The sequence below is a fragment of the Halichondria panicea genome, chromosome 7, assembly GCF_963675165.1.
Source record: "Halichondria panicea chromosome 7, odHalPani1.1, whole genome shotgun sequence".
NCBI lineage: Eukaryota > Metazoa > Porifera > Demospongiae > Suberitida > Halichondriidae > Halichondria > Halichondria panicea.
This window is the reverse complement of record NC_087383.1, coordinates 7,293,951-7,313,593: the sequence shown is the minus strand read 5'-3', so window position 1 is coordinate 7,313,593 and position 19,643 is coordinate 7,293,951. Positions and strand designations below refer to the sequence as shown.

General features: G+C 41.9%; 4 protein-coding genes across 6 annotated transcripts in view; 3 read left to right on the top strand and 1 right to left on the bottom strand.

Annotated features, from left to right (window-relative positions):
* Window positions 1-113: 113 nt before the first annotated feature.
* Window positions 114-12,610, bottom strand: LOC135338482 (N6-adenosine-methyltransferase non-catalytic subunit-like). Its single transcript, XM_064534625.1, has 9 exons — window positions 12,390-12,610; window positions 12,087-12,190; window positions 11,975-12,026; window positions 11,367-11,514; window positions 8,482-8,537; window positions 7,778-8,073; window positions 7,404-7,596; window positions 6,376-6,487; window positions 114-427 (listed from the first exon to the last, which is right to left on the bottom strand). The coding sequence occupies exons 1-9, from the start codon at window positions 12,537-12,539 to the stop codon at window positions 204-206; spliced, it is 1,335 nt and encodes a 444-aa protein (XP_064390695.1). The 5' UTR covers window positions 12,540-12,610; the 3' UTR covers window positions 114-203.
* Window positions 9,628-10,630, top strand: LOC135338507 (uncharacterized). The gene has a single exon (XM_064534671.1). The coding sequence runs from the start codon at window positions 9,688-9,690 to the stop codon at window positions 10,522-10,524; it is 837 nt and encodes a 278-aa protein (XP_064390741.1). The 5' UTR covers window positions 9,628-9,687; the 3' UTR covers window positions 10,525-10,630.
* Window position 12,611: 1 nt separating the features above from the next.
* On the top strand, window positions 12,612-17,955 carry LOC135338486 (pre-mRNA-splicing factor RBM22-like). Its single transcript, XM_064534633.1, has 11 exons — window positions 12,612-12,763; window positions 12,958-13,011; window positions 13,209-13,238; window positions 13,725-13,845; window positions 14,636-14,748; window positions 14,945-15,111; window positions 15,777-15,977; window positions 16,481-16,617; window positions 16,794-16,892; window positions 17,272-17,439; window positions 17,679-17,955. The coding sequence occupies exons 1-11, from the start codon at window positions 12,710-12,712 to the stop codon at window positions 17,804-17,806; spliced, it is 1,272 nt and encodes a 423-aa protein (XP_064390703.1). The 5' UTR covers window positions 12,612-12,709; the 3' UTR covers window positions 17,807-17,955.
* A 195-nt stretch (window positions 17,956-18,150) lies between these two features.
* Window positions 18,151-19,643, top strand: part of LOC135338444 (uncharacterized) — a 43,476-nt gene continuing 41,983 nt past the window's right edge. For all 3 annotated transcript variants that reach the window (XM_064534567.1, XM_064534566.1, XM_064534565.1), the window contains exon 1: window positions 18,151-18,306. In XM_064534567.1, coding sequence (XP_064390637.1) covers window positions 18,296-18,306 — 11 coding nt within the window. In that variant the 5' untranslated portion in view covers window positions 18,151-18,295. The remainder of the gene's footprint in view (window positions 18,307-19,643) is intronic.

Here is a 19,643-nt window from a genome sequence, read left to right as displayed (position 1 = left end):
GTGAAATACCAGTGCATGCGTGGGAGTTTATCCCAGTTTTATTTTCGCGTCTTCTGTCTATAGCTACCCTCAACGTTTTGCACCTTATGAACGTACAGTACAGTACCAATACATAAATCAGTCAACATAATTATGTAGGAAAAATTAATTATTAATAATAGTCTCAATGTGACAATTATTCTGTCCGCTAGCTATACACTGTCTCAGAATCCACTGCCACGTCCTCTTCCCCGCCCAGGTCCAGAGGTCGCACCACGCCCCCTCCCAGAGCCACGCCCACCTCCTCTAGGGGGTGGAGTCTTGGGACGTTTGGATTCAATCTCGTCAATCTGGCCCATCAGGAATCCATCAGTCCCAGTGAAGAATGAACTGTAGAGCTCTTTAGAGAAGTTAGAGCTGGTGATTTCAGGTCCCACAGTGAGCCAACCTGTGTGGTGTGTGTGTGTGTGTGTGTGGTGTGTGTGTGTGGTGTGTGTGTGTGTGTGTGTGTGTGTGTGTGTGTGTGTGTGTGTGTGTGTGTGTGTGTGGTGAGGTGGTTGTGTGTGTGGTGTGCGGATATCCAAAGGTAGCATATCACGGTTCAGCAAAGAAAACCACCACAAGGTTAGGTTTACTATTGTACGTCATTACAGGAATTTATTGTTGTATTAATATTATACTAATAATAATCACATCATAATTATATTGCATGTACATTTCCCTAAGTTTGATCCATATGTAATACACCCACTGAGAACTGTGCATACAATGCATGGGAGAGTACAGTCACAATGACATACCGTATAGCGGGTAATTTTCGGGGGGACAAATTAATATTCGTGGTTCAGCAATATTGAGACATTTCGTGGGTAATATTTTGCCCCACGAAAATTACCTGCTATAGATATGCTACAGGGCCAGGACACACATACTCAGGTAGGTTAAGGCATAATGATCAGTGCCATAAATAGTATAATTAATGAAGTGCCTTGTCATTGTGAAATGGCATCATCAATGCATGTTTTTGCTCTTGAATTACATGTATATCTTATACGTAGAAAGGATCAGTATGATAACATCGTTGCCATCGTTACTGACATGTTGTGTGCGTTACCTGTGACCATTTATTTTAAACAACTCTTTTCAGAATGCAGCCTCCAATACACAATTTCATGACCCCATCTTAGTATCAAAAGAAAGCTCTTACTATAGTACAGTAGGAACTATGCAAGTATTTAGGGCTGCTTTCATGTATTTTGTACAGTATGCATATGAATGATTAATTTTCTCCATTTTTCAGCATTTTTATCAATTAAGTTACTGTAATCTGAGCTAGAATGACCTCATACCAAATACTCACCTTTTTTCTATTAGATATCACCAATAGCTTTCTTTTGGTAGTAATATTGCTTTGTATAAAGTAGTATTGGAGGCTGCATTTCTAAAATAATTATTATTTAAGGTCAGTCATTTTTGGTCACAGCTAACGCACACAATAAGATAGTAACCATGGTAATAGTGTTATCAAATTAATGGTATTTATGTCCACAATACATTTTGGATGAAAAAAGGTACTATTGTCAAGATAATTATTATACAATAAATCTGAGTTGTATACAGTACACTTCATCTTCAATTTAATGCTGTTTTTTGCTAAAAAGATGCCTTAACCTACCTGAGTAGTTGAGGTGGGAGAAGCCATAACAGCTAGGTAGGAGAAGCCATAACAGCTAGGTAGGAGAAGCCATAATAACAGCTAGGGCCTGTCCCAGGGAATCATGGACTAGAGTGCACCCACACACACCCTCAAATGGTAGTCAACCATGACCACACCACATGAATTAGATAAATACACTATACACTGTGAACTCTTTGCAGCCTGAATCGAGGCTACCTGTATAATTATACAAGTTGCATAACAATATTTGAGTTCGCTTTGGGTTTTGGTGATTTCACTGCTCAATTGTTTTTCACATTGCAAATGGTTTAATTGCATGCCCCTGCTGAGCACGCACAGGGTAATCACCACCACCATCAGCATTGTAATAGGCCTTGCCCAATTATACTCAACATTTTGCCTATTAGTCTAGTCTCCAAATCTCATGCAGTGTACCTATTAGTATTACCATTAGTCTCAATAAAAATCATCAACGAGAATTATACATCACTAAGTTTCTAATAAACTATACTATTTGTGAAAGAAAAGAGTTAGTAGTACTAGTATAGAACTTTCCATACGTATAATACTCAGTATATATTAGCATTACTCATGCTATTGAGGATATAGTGCTTCTATAAAATCATACTTTCTACAAACATTTGGTAAAAATTGGCTAAGTTATAGTTAGAACATGGGCATGAGGTATCTATGTGTTATAGTGTCCCAAAGCTCGAGGGCTTTAGCCCGAGGGATGAGGGACACTATAACCATAGATACCGAATGCACATGTTCTAACTGATTTAGATCCCAAAACCTATTGGCTACTAGAAATGCACTAGCTTAGCAACAGTCAACCTATATAAACAGCCAACCTAGCAACTGCATCATTATTCTCAGTTTTGAAAACTAATATCTGAAGTTGGCATCTCTGTGTCTCTACTAAATCTGTGGTCTCTAGCTCTATTCAAGTCAACCTTGTTTCTCCACCTCAGTTTGATATAGTCCTAGCTCCACCCACAAAACGGAAACATCCAGCTCCTCCCCCAGTTTTGCAGCAAACAAGCCCAGCACACTTCTCTATAAGCGAGCGGCTCGTACTACTCTCACAAAGCGAAGGAGGCTAAGCTAGAATTTGCAGCAAACAAGCCCAGCAAACGAGTGGCTCCTATACTACTCTTGAACAAAGCGAAAGAAACTTTAGGAAGAAGCCAAAGCTAGAATCCCAGCACTTCCATACATCCAGCTCCTCCCCCATGCAGCCTTGTAGCAAAAAAGCACAGCACACTGCCCAAAAAACGAGCGTCTCCTACTACTCTCGAACAAAGCCAAAAAAAGAAACTATAGAGCTTCTCTCTTTCATTCTAGTTCATTACTAGACAAAGTATCTAGCTACAATAATTTTTATGTTATTACATGTGTATCTTCTTGTAAATATTGTAAATCACAATACAATGTATACAATGTTGTAGTTTGTAGCCCAGAGCAATCTATAGTACCGGTACTATAGCTCATAGTTCCCTGCTAAATACACTCAAATGGGATCTAATAGGCTAATAATTGTTGGCTATTAGGGTGGCATAATGCTCAATGCTCCACTGCACCTATTAGTCTCAAAATTATGCTAGTAGGGCAAGGCCTACAAACATGGGAATAACAAATGCCATAGACTAGGGGAGTTCCCTGGGACTATACCTAAGTCACTTGTGTGTTTATAATTGTACCCTAGCTAGGAAGCTGGAGATATGGAGTATATATCCACACATGCACATTTGGACTCGACTCCCATAATAAAACACTGCAGTTTTGATAAACAGTACACGCCTAAGCTATTCCCAAACAACTTGCCCAACCAATACTGGAGATTGCAGAATCTTTGCAACACATGAATAGAAGTGTGTAGCACTGTGGTTCCTTATATGGGAAATGCTCCTAGTAAAACAGACCACAGTGTGTACACAAAATCCATATAAGGAACGCGTAACGCTCTACGCTTTTACTGGTGTGTTGCAAAGATTCTGCAAACTCCAGTAAGGCTGTCTGTAATCAGTAGGACTGGACAAGTGGACTGGCCGGGACTTTGACCTGACTATTGACACCAATTACATTCCTTTTCCTCATAACAAGACCACAATGACAAATGATTGAACACATGTACATCTAGCTACATTACAAATTAATGCTTGTCTTTAGGTTTGCATGATGATGGAAGAGCACGTTTAGCTTTCTGTATAGGAGGACAGGTAACTGGCCTAGCTGGTTGAGACCATGATGCATTCTTGCTTAATTGAACTACAATTGGAGCATCTATATAATAATATAGAACTATTGTTTTTAGGCTCAAACGTAGGTTAAATTGAAAATGGTACATTGATTGTAAACACTTTTGATAAAGCGTGTCTGCTTTTCTGTTGAGCCGTGGAGAGTGAATATTTTCCATTTTCAAATCGCTTGAAAAATTAAGGTGCTGTTTCAGGAGGGATTTGAAAAAAGGGCATGAATGTTTAAAGACACACTTGGGAACTGTTTACTCACTGTAGATCTACCTGTAACGTTTCCTGTGTTTGTGTGATTTCCCCTACTTTGAGCCTGTACAACAGTGTTTACAATCATTTGTCATTGTGGTCTTGTTATGAGGAAAAGGAATGTAACTGGTGTTGCAATAGTCAGGTCAAAGTCTAGTCCAGTCCAGTCCAGTCCAGTCCACTGATTACAGACAGCCTGCCCAAGAATTATTATGCTCAAAATTTTGCCTATAATTATAATTATAGTCTCCAAGTCTCATACATTGTACCTACATTGTATTAATTACTAACAATTCAAAATTATACTGCAACATCACCAGACGCTTCTATATAATCTTCTAAGAAACTATAATTATTGGTGAAAGAAAAGAGTCAACTGATCTAGTAGTACTAGCACCTTCATATGTATACAGTTCATTTAGTCTAGAGAGTAGATTACCGCAAATGTGTGAGTAGTTGTACTTAAATGTAAATATCTTTTGATTGGAGTATTTCTAAGAAATGGTGTTGATACCCGTGTGTAGATGAATGACTGAACTACAACATATCCAAAAATGTTTCCATGGAAACATAAGGTGGTGGGTTTGTGGTGATTAATAGAACAACAGCAAATTGTTATAGTGGGTAATCGGTTAGAGTAATAAAACAGTAATCTTGTACAGCTAAGGTCCTAGACTTCATCACATAATTGTTCAATTGTTTTATTACTCTAACCATTACCTACTATAACATTTCTTAGAAATGCTCCAATCAAAAGATATTTACATTTAAGTACAACTACTCACACATTTGTGGTACTGCCCTTTGCAGCTCACTTGGAAGTTTGGGGCAAATAGTAAATTGCAAAAAACCACTTGAGATAAGTGTAACAGTTTACATAAGTAAACCACAATACTACAGAGCAAGGCAGATCTTTATGTTTTGTTGTTGTAGTTTTTCACGCTATTTATTGTAGCTCATGTCAGCTCACGTGAAGTTTTAGCAAATAGTATTACTGTAAAATGCAAAAAACCGCTTGAAACAGTTTACAGCTAAACCACAAATTGGCTATCTGTAGGTACAACGTTTGGGCTCTAGGGGTAGCTTGATTACGACATAAACTGCCTGTCGTTTAATTAAAATTGTTGACTGAGAAATAGCCTGCTGCTGAACCAGTCTCCAATTCTCTGCCACATAGTCTGCCACTTAACACCTCTTAATAACTAAGTTTTTCCTGGTTACCCAACTAGTAGTTTAATACTGCAGGTATATATAGCTATAGATCTATATATCCACATATACTGCAGGTATAGCTATAGATCTATATATCCACATATACTGTAGGTATAGCTAGATCTGTATATCCACATAAAGATCTGGTCTACAGAATCTTCTGTTCCAAAATTTAAACTTTGTTCCTTGCTCTATAGTATTGTGGTTTACTTATGTAAACTGTTACACTTATCTCAAGTGATTTTCTGCTTACTATTTGCTCCAAACTTTCAAGTGAGCTGCAAAGGGCAGTAATCTACTCTCTAGACTAAATGAACTGTATATACCCAGTAGCCACTATATATACCCAGTCTAGCCACCACTGGACCATGTGCTCAAGGTCAACTATTAGCATTATACTCATGCTATTGAGACTTAGTGCTTCTATAAAATAATACTTTGTACCAAAAGTGCCTAATAGGCTAATATTTTTTACTTGCATAATGCTCAATGCACTCAAAATCACACACACGCACGCACGCACACACACACACACACACACACACACACACACACACACACACACACACACACACACACACTAGTAACAAACTAATCAGCAGAGGAAGAACATCATAATTATATAAAATCTTTAGTGCATGTACTGTGTATACAGTTATATAATTATGTCACAAACAAAGTAACTTGTGTATATTATTATAGTTACCAGAAAGAACTGTCAATACAAAATGGACACACAACATTAGCTGTTACACTGTTATACCCTGAGCTCTGTATGGGGGGGGGACCCAGGGACTTTCCCTTGGTTATAAGAGAGGCGCTACAACATAATTATAACTGTCTACAAAATAATGATTTCATCAGGATTTTGGACATTCAAGTGAGGTTCCAAATATCAAGCAGGTGATTGACACAAGTAACAAACCCCCCTCCCTCACATATATCTACCCACTCACCACCCACACTCCCTCACCACCCACCCACACATATCCGCCCACTCACCTGGTCTAATAGTAGAATCGTTTCCAAACAAGTGAAGTCGTCTTCTGCCCAAACAAAAGTGTTCAATTACATCGAAAATCTCTTCTGGTTTTTCGATATTACCAAGCTCCGGCTGAGAGAGAGAGGTTATGGTAACATAACTAGTTATACACACTAGCTAGAACTAGGGTACGTAGAATAATAGCACACACTCCACACCCACACCCACGCACACGTAATTGAAAACATGCTACCCCAGCTGCCCTCTGGAAAAACAGACGTGCCGACTCCCGAACGGGCCTGTTTTTGGAGCTAACTTTGATGTCCATAACTTGTACGTGTTAGCAATTTCAAAGCTAATTACACACACATCTCGGTAGTGCTCACACATCGGTAGGGCTAATACTAGACGAGTACAGCTACAGAGAATTCTAGCTTTCTATTGAAGTGACCCTTTTTCATTGTTCCTGGTAAAGGATCACTTCAGCTGGAAATTAATACGTAGGATGCCTCGAATAAAGGCCGCGTGTAGTTAGCTACATATAGCTGCCAACGTGCAAGTTCAAGCTTTATAGCTTTTGCTTGCTTTTATTCGACAACGAAGCTTTAACATCAAAATCTGCTAAATTTAAAACTACTAGCTTGTTGTGTTGAGGCTATCCATGGCATAAACACAGTGCCATCGCATCCAGGTGAGCAGACGTATACAGAGAGACAGACAGACAGACTACTATACCCGCTGGCCGTGCCGGTAATGACTATTAAACCTTAGAAGGCTGTGGAGAACAACATCTTACTACTGCTTACTGTTGGGCTTGCTCTGTTACTAGTCACTATTGCAATCTCTGCTCTACAAAGTGCTTCCATCTTTTTACGTGAGCTGCATGACGCGCAGTTAAGAGTTTACTTGCGTGTACGTCACGTTACTGTCCACACAGTGTTATATAATTATTGTACTCGTATAGTAAGTTCCCTCATATGCACTCTTGCTTAGATCAATCATTAGCCAACCCCCCCACACACACACACGCCCACATACACCCACACACCTCTTCAGTAATGATGATGTCCAGGTCTATATTAGCATGTATGAAGTGCCCATCTTGGTTCCTGCGTACCGTTCCCTTGATCCCCATGAGACAGTGCTCCTTCACATTGACCAGGATAGCCTTCGGGTCAAGGTGACCCGTGTTACCAGGGCAACTAGTGTTCGTCTTCACCCAACAAATATCCTCACATCGTCTGAAGAAAAAAAATTGTATTAATGACGACACGACACAATTATTTTCACGTGTTATTTCTGCGAATGCCAAAATTTATACCCTCAGATAATTGGAAAATGCAATGAATACTGCAAGCGAGTAGTTAATCTCTGCTCATGTCCAGTCTAATGACCCCTATGACCCCTATGACCCCAACGAACCTGTATCCCCACTTCCTGAAGCACTCTCTGCCCATGTCCAGACCCTCTGCTGACCCACACCAAAGGAACACAAATGACCTTTGCGCTGCAATCTCCTCTAGCTTGAGAGCCATCACTTCTTCCCACTCCCAGGGTTTCCATGGAAACACGACACCACTGGCACGCCGCTGATATTGTTCAAGGGGTGGGGTTACATGTATAACATCAAACTTTGATTCCAGCGTGGAAAGGTCAAAGGTCTTGAGGTCACAGTTCAAATACATTGGCTGAGTACCTCGATCACGTATCTGTTTATCCTGTGAAACAAACAGTGATTATTACTGATCCCATATAATATAGTATACATTCATGTGTGCATGATCTAAGCACATGCACCAGAATAATTGTAGGACTATATAAATGCATTTTCAGCTTAGAATTAGAGCATTGCTCTATTTAGAAAAAAAATATCCTCTTAGAGCCCATGCACACACTTTCATCCCTGGGGACAATAATAATGGGGTGTACTATCAGTAACCACCTCTAGACAACACATGACTGTACAGACAGTTCACTACATGCTACCTTACAGAGACTGTATGGGGTTTTGTTAATTGAGGATGAGAAATAATTATAGCCTCTATAAACATGTGTATGTGTGTGTGGGCACTTCCTGTAGGGACAGTTAACCCCGGTGACCTCTATGACCTCTATGCTGCTCATACCTTGAGTCTTATCAGCTCATGCAGCTTTGGGTATTCCCTGAACCTCTCCTCCTTGCCTGCATGGTGGAATATGGTTAACACAGCACGCACACACACACACACACACACACACACACACATAGACGCACAGACGCACGCACACGCACAGACACACGCACGCACACACCACGCACGCATGCACGCACCCACACACACGCACACCCACACACGCACATTCAATTAAGTGTAGCGAAACTTCTCTATAAGCAGACCACCCTCTATAATACAGCCAGGTTAATGGGTCCCAAAGTCTCCATAGCATGTGCTTGGACCTGTGTTAGCAGGCCACCCTCTATAATACAGCCAGGTTAATGGGTCCCAAAGTCTCCATAGCATGTGCTTGGACCTGTGTTAGCAGGCCACCCTCTATAATACAGCCAGGTTAATGGGTCCCAAAGTCTCCATAGCATGTGTTTGGACCTGTGTTAGCAGGTCACCCTCTATAATACAGCCAGGTTAATGGGCCCCAAAGTCTCCATAGCATGTGTTTGGACCTGTGTTAGCAGGCCACCCTCTATAATACAGCCAGGTTAATGGGTAGTCTCCATAGCATGTGCTTGGACCTGTGTTAGCAGACCACCCTCTATAATACAGCCAGGTTAATGGGCCCCAAAGTCTCCATAGCATATATGTGTTTGGACTTGTGTTAGCAGGTCACCCTCTATAATACAGCCAGGTTAATGGGTCCCAAAGTCTCCATAGCATGTGCTTGGACCTGTGTTAGCAGGCCACCCTCTATAATACAGCCAGGTTAATGGGTCCCAAAGTCTCCATAGCATGTGCTTGGACCTGTGTTAGCAGGCCACCCTCTATAATACAGCCAGGTTAATGGGTCCCAAAGTCTCCATAGCATGTGTTTGGACCTGTGTTAGCAGGTCACCCTCTATAATACAGCCAGCCCAAAGTCTCCATAACTGTACAGAAATTCATTGAACATATTTTATCAAATTCAGAAGCATTGTTAATACCCTATACACCATCCCTCCCCTAACTCCATCCCTCCCCTAACTTGAGCACAGCATTCATTGATCTTATCACATTCGAAGCATTGCCTCAGATTTCTGGGAATTGTTATTACCCTTCATCATAAAGTGGGTGGCACTGACACTGGCCGGTATAAAACAGTGACCACATAAAGTGATTATTTGCAAATTTTTCAAACATTTTATGGCCTCCAAAGGAATTGAAATGGCAACTTCTTCTCCACGTCGTAAAAAAGACAGTGACAAGGTGACCTACTGGGAGTTGTACGAGCGCGCAGCCAAACAACGCTTTGGGCAAAATATTCGAGTCGTCAAAACTAAATATTACGAGGACAAAGTGAATAATATCGATTTTCAAATAACGGTTATCGACAAAGAGGAAAATCCGAAGGAAAAAACGCGCACAATAGTTGATGTGAATATGAAGGAGTACGTCAACACTGGACAAACTGAAAGTGACGAAAGCATTGTACAAATTCAAAAAACATCGTCAAAAACGAGTAGCGAACGCTTCACATTCTCCACAACCAAAGGTGTGAGCTATGGTGTGGGCGGTAACATTGGTGTGCAGGTGATGGCGGCTGCTGTGGCGGGAGGCAGCATCGGCCTCAGTGGCCACTATGATCGCAGCAAAACCAAAACAGAAGAAACTGAAAAGAAAACTGAAGAGAACACAGGGTACAGTTACAACCAAGAGGAGAAGATCACTGTCCCTCCAGGGACACATGTTGAGGCCATCATCACCACGTATAGTATGAAGTATGAGAGCAAGTACACGGTGAAGTTTAGCATTGACAAGAACGCAACTATTCCAGTGATCTACAGAACCTCTTGTCAGAACTTGTTTGGGTCGATATGTCGAAACAGCGGCTTTATATACGTTCGTGACATGATCAGCACTCTGCCAGATTATAACCCAGAGGATGAAGATGATACAGCGAGTTACACACAAGTAGGAGCAGTGTCCTGGGTTGGAGAGGGATGCAAAGTGGACAAGAAAGAGAGACCACTGCCATTGTAGCCAGGTTGTACACACTTAGTATAGCGTAGCCATTTAGAGGGATAATAGCTTTCATTTGTAGAACTGTCCTAGACTATGTACACATAGTACGTGTAGCGAGGAATAATTATTTCTATGCATCATAATGGGTGCATGGTTAGACACACGCAAGCACTCAAGCACAATAATAACATAGCGGCCATGTACAGTATAGCCGGTATATTTCGAGGGTATTAATGTTTGTGGTTTTCGCGGATTAAGATTGTACCGCGAACATTTATAACCGCAAAATTAATATCGCATGCATGCATGCAGAGAGGCTAGCCCTGGCAATTACTGTCGCAAATTTGCATGCATGAGGCGTAATAGACAATTATTGTGACTTTGGCCAGTTTCGTGTAATGCAGCAGTCCACAATCAACTTTAGTAATGGAAAATGATATCCCACAACGAACGGACAGCCACAGAATTAGCAGAAAATTATTGCTGAGATAGCATTATTTTGCATAGACCTACAGTGGATTGCAGTGCACTTGCTACAGGCAAAACCACAATGACAATACATTGTAAATGGTTACCAATAATACCATTCCTAAGAGCTTGTACTTTTATTAGGGCCAAACTGACAGATGTAGCGTAGTTGGATTATTTCGGCCACTTCTACAATAAAGATACATTTTGGCCCTTATACAGAGGTGGCCCCAATGGTGACCGCTATAGAGAGGTGGCCCCAATGGTGACCGCTATAGAGAGGTACCTTCCACCGTATAGTTATAGGTGTTTGCTTATAGCACTGCATAAGTATATCCTTGATGCTCGCAAAACACAGCACACAGTGATGATAATATAATTATGGCACTTACCAACGTCTCTAATAAAGTTCTGAGCTCTTTGTCCAGTGTCCACAAAATGTTGAGCGTAGTCATTGTGAGGGTTGGCGCTCTGTGTGCCCTTTAGAAACACATTAGAGTCTTTGTAGGTATCCACATCGCCATCGGCAACAGCCTCAGTCTAGTAGGGGGTGGGGCAACACACGGGTAATTACATGGTGACACACACTGCAAGAAGCAAAATAATAAACATTATACGCAAAATGAACTACCGTATATTTTCTAATTTATCGGACACTCTAATTACCCCGGACACTCTTTTGGGCAATATTCGTTGTTCTAATACAACGGACACTCCAGTGCTTTAAATATCCGGACAATACATGAGTTACGTTCATAGACGGCAAGTAAGACTTAGAGTGCTGCAGTTAGATAGCTTTGAGTAGCTAGTTTAGATAGCTATAGTGCAACTATTCAGTCGCACACTGTTCTATTAAACTTAGCTAGCTCGCATGCAGCTGCTTGCTTGTTCTAATTATTTGGACACTTCGCATGCTCTATAAAAATCTGCTCCAATTATACCCAGACAATTTCTATTTTTTGGTGTCCAATAAATTAGAACATAATTATACAGTACTTACTTGTTCGTCGGTTTTTGTTTCTTTTCTCGATCGACGCGACTCAAAGTTAAACCTGTACGTATGAACACTGTTGCTAAGCAACCATTCCCGTTACATGCCACTATATAAGTACCTGTATTTGGCGGGGTTGATTTTGACCTGTAACCTCTTAATCTCCTCGTGTTCCCTCCGTCCACACAACGATCGTCCTAGCTCACTGGAGCTGCTCAGACCAAACTATGTGTGTGTGGGGGATATCACTATAGTTATGCATGTGTGTGTGGGGGGTATCATTATAGTTGTGCATGTGTGTGTGGGGGGTATCATTATAGTTATGCATGTGTGTGTGGGGGGTATATGTGTGTGGGGGGTATACGTATATACAAGTTACGTATGTGGTGTGGGGCCGGGGTGGTGCCAGGTACACAGTGGTCACCTCTTTGGAGAGCAATTTTCGTCTGAGTAGAGACTTCTTCTTGAGTACTCTAAGCACGGATCTATGAGAGGTGCGCTGTCTCTTAGCGTCACTGCTCGTGTCATCTCCTGTGATGGTGGTCTGGTCTACGCTCATGGAGGAGCTAGCCATGGCCCGGCTACACTGGGTACCTGCACTGTACTGCACTACTTCAGTTTATAGGAGTGGGTAAAGATCATCACTATCATAAGGTTAACATGAGCCGTGTAAATCTCTCGAGGTAACTTCCACACCCGTACCGCGTACCGTACGTACCTGTACCAAAGAAGCTGAGATAAATCATGGCTCTCTCAAAATCAGCCAACACCTACAACAGGCAAAACTGGGAACAGTCAGTAAGTGTGTGTGTGGTGTGTGGGGGCGTATTTATAGCTTTGTAAGTGTCTAATCGAAATAAAGCTTATAATTATACAATGTTTAGAGGACTACACAAAAAGATGCTATAGTGACGTTGCACTGTATGAGTGGTACGATACTGAGATATAATAAGTTACATATTGATCACATGACCTTGTGTGTGTGTGTGCAGGAGTTTCCGCTGCTGTGTCAGACCTGCCTCGGAGACAACCCTTACATACGAATGGTGAGTGTACAATGTACGTACCTTGACCCCTTACGAGTATTCTATTTAAAGCCCCCCTCCCAGTGACTATAACGATGGTAGTGACAATATTCAATGATGAGAGTGTCCCTGTAGTGACACACACTAGGGTACTAGTTCCATTTAAAGCCCACTCATCACAATGGCTAATTATGTCATTGTTCCTCCCGCCCACACAGATCAAGGATAGCTACGGTGACGAGTGCAGGGTGAGTGGGCGTATACAATAGTGATATAGGGACGCTATCCGTATCAATTAAGCAACTTGCCTCATGTAATATGTACAATTATTATACGTTTTACCGATAAGTTTTTTAATTAAAATACGGACAGAATCTACTAGTGGTTATGGGCACATGATACATGTACATAAGGCGTGGGTTCGATTCCCTCTTGGGGGACTTCCTTCATTTCTTGAACACTGCTGTCAAGTACACAATCAAGTTGGGGCGCCACCAACTCGCCCTAATTAAGTAGATATTAGAGATTCTTCATTTCCTTTAAATTTATCCTCCTCTCACATCTCCTCCTCTCACATCTACGCTAGCCAATTTTGTAGAAGTGCCCGAAATATTTATCAACTATAGTAATTATCAATGTTTTTTCACTTTCACATTCATTACTACCGTGAAAGTTTAATTTAGACATCGTAAAAATAATAAAGTGTCATTGTAATGATGTCATTGTCCCCTCAGATCTGTGCCCGGCCCTACACTGTGTTCCGATGGTGTCCTGGTGCTAAGATGCGCTACAAGAGAACAGAGGTCTGCCAATCATGTGCCCAACTCAAGAACGTGTGTCAAACCTGTCTCCTTGGTGAGCCCTGTAGTGTGACGGTAGTGTGACAGTAGTGACGGTAGTGTGACAGTAGTGACGGTAGTGTGACAGTAGTGTGACAGTAGTGACGGTAGTGTGCCGGTAGTGTGACAGTAGTGTGACAGTAGTGACGGTAGTGTGACAGTAGTGTGACAGTAGTGTGACAGTAGTGACGGTAGTGTGACGGTAGTGTGACGGTAGTGTGACAGTAGTGTGACAGTAGTGTGACGGTAGTGACAGTAGTGACAGTAGTGACAGTAGTGTGACAGTAGTGTGACAGTAGTGACAGTAGTGTGACAGTAGTGACGGTAGTGTGACGGTAGTGTGACAGTAGTGTGACAGTAGTGTGACGGTAGTGACAGTAGTGACAGTAGTGTGACAGTAGTGACAGTAGTGACAGTAGTGTGACAGTAGTGTGACAGTAGTGACGGTAGTGTGACAGTAGTGTGACAGTAGTGACGGTAGTGTGACAGTAGTGACAGTAGTGTGACAGTAGTGACGGTAGTGTGACGGTAGTGTGACGGTAGTGTGACAGTAGTGTGACAGTAGTGCGACGGTAGTGACAGTAGTGACAGTAGTGTGACAGTAGTGTGACAGTAGTGACAGTAGTGTGACAGTAGTGACAGTAGTGTGACAGTAGTGACAGTAGTGTGACGGTAGTGACAGTAGTGACAGTAGTGTGACAGTAGTGACAGTAGTGACAGTAGTGACAGTAGTGATGGTAGTGTGACAGTAGTGCTAATAATTATACAACTTGTCCGTATATAACTGTGTGTTTCCATGGCTACAGACCTCGAGTATGGCCTCCCTGTACAGGCTAGGGACAGTGTTCTCAATGTCACAGACACTCTCCCCAAGAGTGACGTAGGCCGAGAATATTATCTGCAGAATATGGAACAAAAGGTCAGAGTTCATACCTAGTCTCTAATTAATCATCTACATGTAGGTGCTTATGGACGAAATATTGACATTTCCTTTAAATAGCTGTAATTACAATTTGTCCGACCTCCCTTTAAAATTGTCAATAATGATTATCGATAGTGAGAATTAATAATGCAATCAGTAGGTGTGACATGTAGAATGACCTCTGACCCCCCAGATTGCTGAGAGTGGGCGGGCAGAGCCAGGGGGTGGTGGGGGGAAAGCCCCTAATGATCTGCTGCTCAAGATGTCGCGTACTGGACCGTACTACAAACGCAACAGACCTCACATTTGCTCATTCTGGGTCAAGGGAGAGTGCAGTCGTGGAGAGGAGTGTCCCTACAGGTGACCACACTACACATCAATAACAAGCTCCCCTTACATTGAAATGCACATATAAAGGATAGCGTTAAACCAGGTGAAGCAGACCACTAGTGTTGACGTTATCATGAAGAAGTGATTATTACACATGACACTGTATGATTGTCAATAACAAGGTCCCCTCACCGTAGAATATTTTGTGGGTGAAGAACCTTTGCGAATGAGCTAAATCAGCAGAAAATTTGACCCTTTGTGATCTAACTATTGCGTTCTGGTAAGGATCGTGTGTATTTAGGTTTTGCGGATTTTATTGTTGCGAATTGATCAACCATCGCAAAGTTCGCAAATGTCTGATGCTCGCAAAACATTCTAGTAATACGGTACATTAGTTAAATGTAGTCTAATTAAAGGATAGCGTTAATCGTGATGAAGTAGACCACATCCAATCAAAACGGAGGCAGTTTGACGTCATCGTGAATAATTGTTATTATTACACAATGACACAGTATGATTGACAATAAGCTAGTGATTGTGCTCAGATAGTGCCTGTTCTATATACTAGTCTGCAAAAACTGCTATCCTTGAAAAGATTATACCCGAAAGTGGCTAATCTGCGAACAATTGTTACCCGCTATACTAGTTATATAACCAGCATGTGTGACTATGTAACTGCTATTATATACATGCAGGCACGAGATGCCGACAGATCCAAATGACCCACTGTCCAATCAGAAGATCAAGGATCGTTACCATGGCGTGAATGACCCGGTGGCTGAGAAGCTTCTCTCCAGTGCCCAGGACCTGCCCACTCTGTCACCACCTGACGATAAGACAGTCACCAGCCTCTATATAGGAGGAATTGATGAGTCATTCAACCAATCAGATCTCAGGTATGTAACTATAATTATTAGTGACGTTGTGTAGCAGGTAATGTATACACAGCATTTAGCAGTGCAGTAGCTAATGTATGTTTGAGAGTACAGGGTGTCATCTTGGATTAACAGTTTGGGAGGGAAGGTTTGCACAGGACGCAACAATTTTGGCCTCTCCCACATTTGTTGACCACACCCCTATTACATGCTAGTGCATCACAGTAGATCTAGTTACATATTGTACACCATGGACAGTACTAATGTGATGATGTCATTATTATACATGGAAGGGAAGCTGAGCATTGGGGGGGGGGGTTCACCCCAGCCCCCACCACTAGATGAAACCCTTGCTCAATTTGTGTTCAGATTGTCCAATTTCAAAACTAATTGATAGCTCTCAGAATTACCTCTTAGACACCAGTTCTATGATTGGTCTACCAATAATTTTAGTGTTTTCGCTAGTTTGTGTATTATTCTATTCCATTGATGCATTTTGAGCGTTCTATCATTATTGTTTGCAGGGACCAGTTTTATGCATTTGGAGAGATCATGTCTATTCACATGGTGACCAAGTCTCGTTATGCCTTTGTCACATTCTCCACTAGAGCAGCCGCAGAGAAAGCTGCTGACTCAACATTTAATAAACTCATTGTTAAAGGTGCGTACAGTGTATCATTTATTATACACCCACACACACCCACCCCCCCCACACACCCACACCCACACCCCCCACACCCACACACATACCCACACCCACACACACGCACACACCTCGCTGAGAGGCATAATTATGGTACTTGTTTATCTCCTTGTGTGTGTGTGTGTGTGGTTCAGGGCGCAGACTCAAGGTGTTGTGGGGAAAGGCCCAGACCACCCCCTCCCTTGGGGTCAAGGGTCAACAGACACTAGCCCCTGTACCAGGACTGCCAGCAGGTGAGTGTCCTCACTACAGTGGGTTTGATATAGGGGCACTACCAATTACTGCAATGTTTTGTGAGTGTCACTTATTGCTTAAGCGTCTTTTATAAGCAATCTGGCCCAGGATTCAAGTATCGTATTCCTTTTAGATCTGCAAAGCCACTAGCACTGGCAACATTTGCATACTGTACGTTGTTTAGTGCTCACAGTAATTACATGTGTGGTATTGTGTGGAGCAACACAACCTTTGTACAGTGAATAATTGACAATCTTAACAGCACATTTGGATAGAACAAAGCTAGCCAAAAAAACTTACTATACCGTAACCTTGGCACGTTTTTGTGTACCTTCCTTTTCAGAATGTCATATTGATTTATTTATTCTCTCTGTGTAGCCCCGCCTCCTTTGCCCTTTGACCCCTTTGGCCTGAGCTCCAAGGCGACTCCCCCTCCTCCTCCTGGGGGGTTTCCCCCACCACCACGTCCACCACAAATATCACATGTACTGGGATCCCACCCACCACACGTGTCACAACTACTCGGACCACCACCACCGCCACCAGGTAATTAGAGAGTAATGTTTAACAAGCACTAATCTAATGTCCAGAGCTTTTCTTTAGAAGTTGCCATTATCCACTTGAAATGGATTTTAACACCTAAAACATTTATTACAGGTATACATAGTGATACATGTACAAGCTTATCTTCACATTGCGTGTACCCTACCCTGTGTGTAAGGTGTCTCTGTGTAGTAGCTATAGAACGTGATTATCATGATCTGTACTACTTTCCCCTGGGGCAGGATTCCCTCCTCCTGCTGGCGGGTACTACCCACCACCACCATCGAGGGGATTTCCCCCACTAGGGCCACGCCCACCTACGCTCCACTATCCCTCTCAGAGTCCACTCCATCTCGGGGCAAAGAAATAACCTCTCTATTGTATTGGACTAGAGAAATGGACTGCTAGTAATAACATAATACTAATAACTATTATTTCCACTCGTACTTGTATTTCTGATCATGTGAACTGTGCACATGAAATTGCAATTGACCTAATCATTAATTATGAGCTGAAGAATGCAATTGTTGATTACTTCTCTATGAGAGCAAATATGGAGTATAGGTAAAGATCATTAATAAAACAAATTTAAAACAATGTCCCCCGCATGAAAATATCCCCCCCCCCCCCGGGACAAATGACGTCGTCGATCATGCATGCATGCATGCACACATAATAATCATGGCAAAGAGCTAAAAAGGGGCGTATCTCCTAACTCAGGTGAGGGGCGTATCTCATCTCAAAACAAAGCTATCTGAAAGCTGAAGTAACTCTGAAGTAACTCTGCGGATCAGGGCTACACTTATCTTGCAGCTACTAGTCCCTGGCCGCCCCAGGGCAGGTCAGGAAGGTCAGGACAATGGCAACAAGGTGAGCTTGTACAGCTAGGTGTACATAATATCTGGTGGCCTGTCTGTGTATGTATTCAGGGTTGACAAAGATACATCAGTATACATGTACAGCTTCAATCACACACCACACCATGAGATTGCTGATTCAAGAAATAATAATAGATTGCAATTATGCACCTAATGTGCTCCCCCGGGACATACGGGGGAATTTGACTTGAAATGTTGGCCCCATACTGATATGATTTGACCTGGCCTTGCGTAGTAAAGACTGTACAACTGCTTGAGGCTGTGACTGGTGGTGACTGGGGAATTAGGGTATTTGAACAAAGAATCCTCCCCCATGCATGTGGGGAATTTGACCTGGGGTATAGTTATGGTCAAATCCTCCATGTTAGCCTGACCCCTCCCTAGGAGGTAGTGGGGCGACACATTGATAGGTACATTAGAATTGCTCTGTAAGAAAACTAATGTTTCTGCATACCATTCTTATTCATTAGAACCCATACAGCAAATAGTTCATTGAACCCTGGAACACTCTGATCATGAGTTGTTGTGTTACACCATAGATTGAGGGGTTAAAGGGGTTGGAAACGAAGGTACCCTCGAGTATCATCCGCGCTACGCTGTGGTTTAATGGAGCCACAACAATACCTATTTCTACACACAGTGCATAATAAACTACAAATAGCTGCTTAGTCCGTGCAACTTACTTATTTCAAGGTCTATACCTATTGTAGTAGTTACAACTAGCACGCTCTAAAACAGCCTTGGGACTTTACTAGCTAATTTATCTTTTTTACTTGGTGTACGTTGTCAGTCATTATAAGTACTACATGTGGCTGACGGACTAGGCGTGTTATAAACAGATGATATCTCGAGGAAACACAACTTCTTATTTTAATGGAGTTACCCGGCAAAAAATTGCTTAAGAGCCTCGTTCATAAGTAACGCGAATAGTTTCGAGGATCCATTGCAGATTCAATGTAACTTCTCTAACTCTATAATCTATTGTTTACTAAGTGGTGAACATTATTTTGAGGGACTTCCGTTTCCAATTCCTTATCTATGGTTTACTAAGTGGTGAACATGCTGTGTACATTGAGGTCTCAAAGGCCACAATGAATACAGTACTCCTTATCTATGAATCCAGACACTCTATTGTCCAATAATGACTGTGACCATAATGTACTCCTAACACTACATGTATTGTTTATACTGTATAATAGTATAACTAGTGCTTACTAGCTATAGAAGCAAAGATGACTGTATTACTTATTTAGATGACAACCTCAGAAACTAATGAGTGACCTTCATGAGTGATGGTTAATTAGTTGCAGGCTCCTCTGGTGTCTATAT

Excerpts from the sequence above, each read along its gene's own strand:
- LOC135338482 (XM_064534625.1), bottom strand. The coding sequence starts at position 12,539 with ATGGCTAGCTCCTCCATGAGCGTAGACCAGACCACCATCACAGGAGAT. Across the intron at positions 12,191-12,389 it reads GAAAATTGCTCTCCAAAGAG|TTTGGTCTGAGCAGCTCCAG; the intron begins GTGACCACTGTG and ends ACACACACATAG. Across the intron at positions 428-6,375 it reads CGATTCTACTATTAGACCAG|GTTGGCTCACTGTGGGACCT; the intron begins GTGAGTGGGCGG and ends CACACCACACAG.
- LOC135338507 (XM_064534671.1), top strand. The coding sequence starts at position 9,688 with ATGGCCTCCAAAGGAATTGAAATGGCAACTTCTTCTCCACGTCGTAAA.
- LOC135338486 (XM_064534633.1), top strand. The coding sequence starts at position 12,710 with ATGGCTCTCTCAAAATCAGCCAACACCTACAACAGGCAAAACTGGGAA. Across the intron at positions 13,846-14,635 it reads GTGTCAAACCTGTCTCCTTG|ACCTCGAGTATGGCCTCCCT; the intron begins GTGAGCCCTGTA and ends CCATGGCTACAG. Across the intron at positions 16,893-17,271 it reads TGTACCAGGACTGCCAGCAG|CCCCGCCTCCTTTGCCCTTT; the intron begins GTGAGTGTCCTC and ends CTCTCTGTGTAG.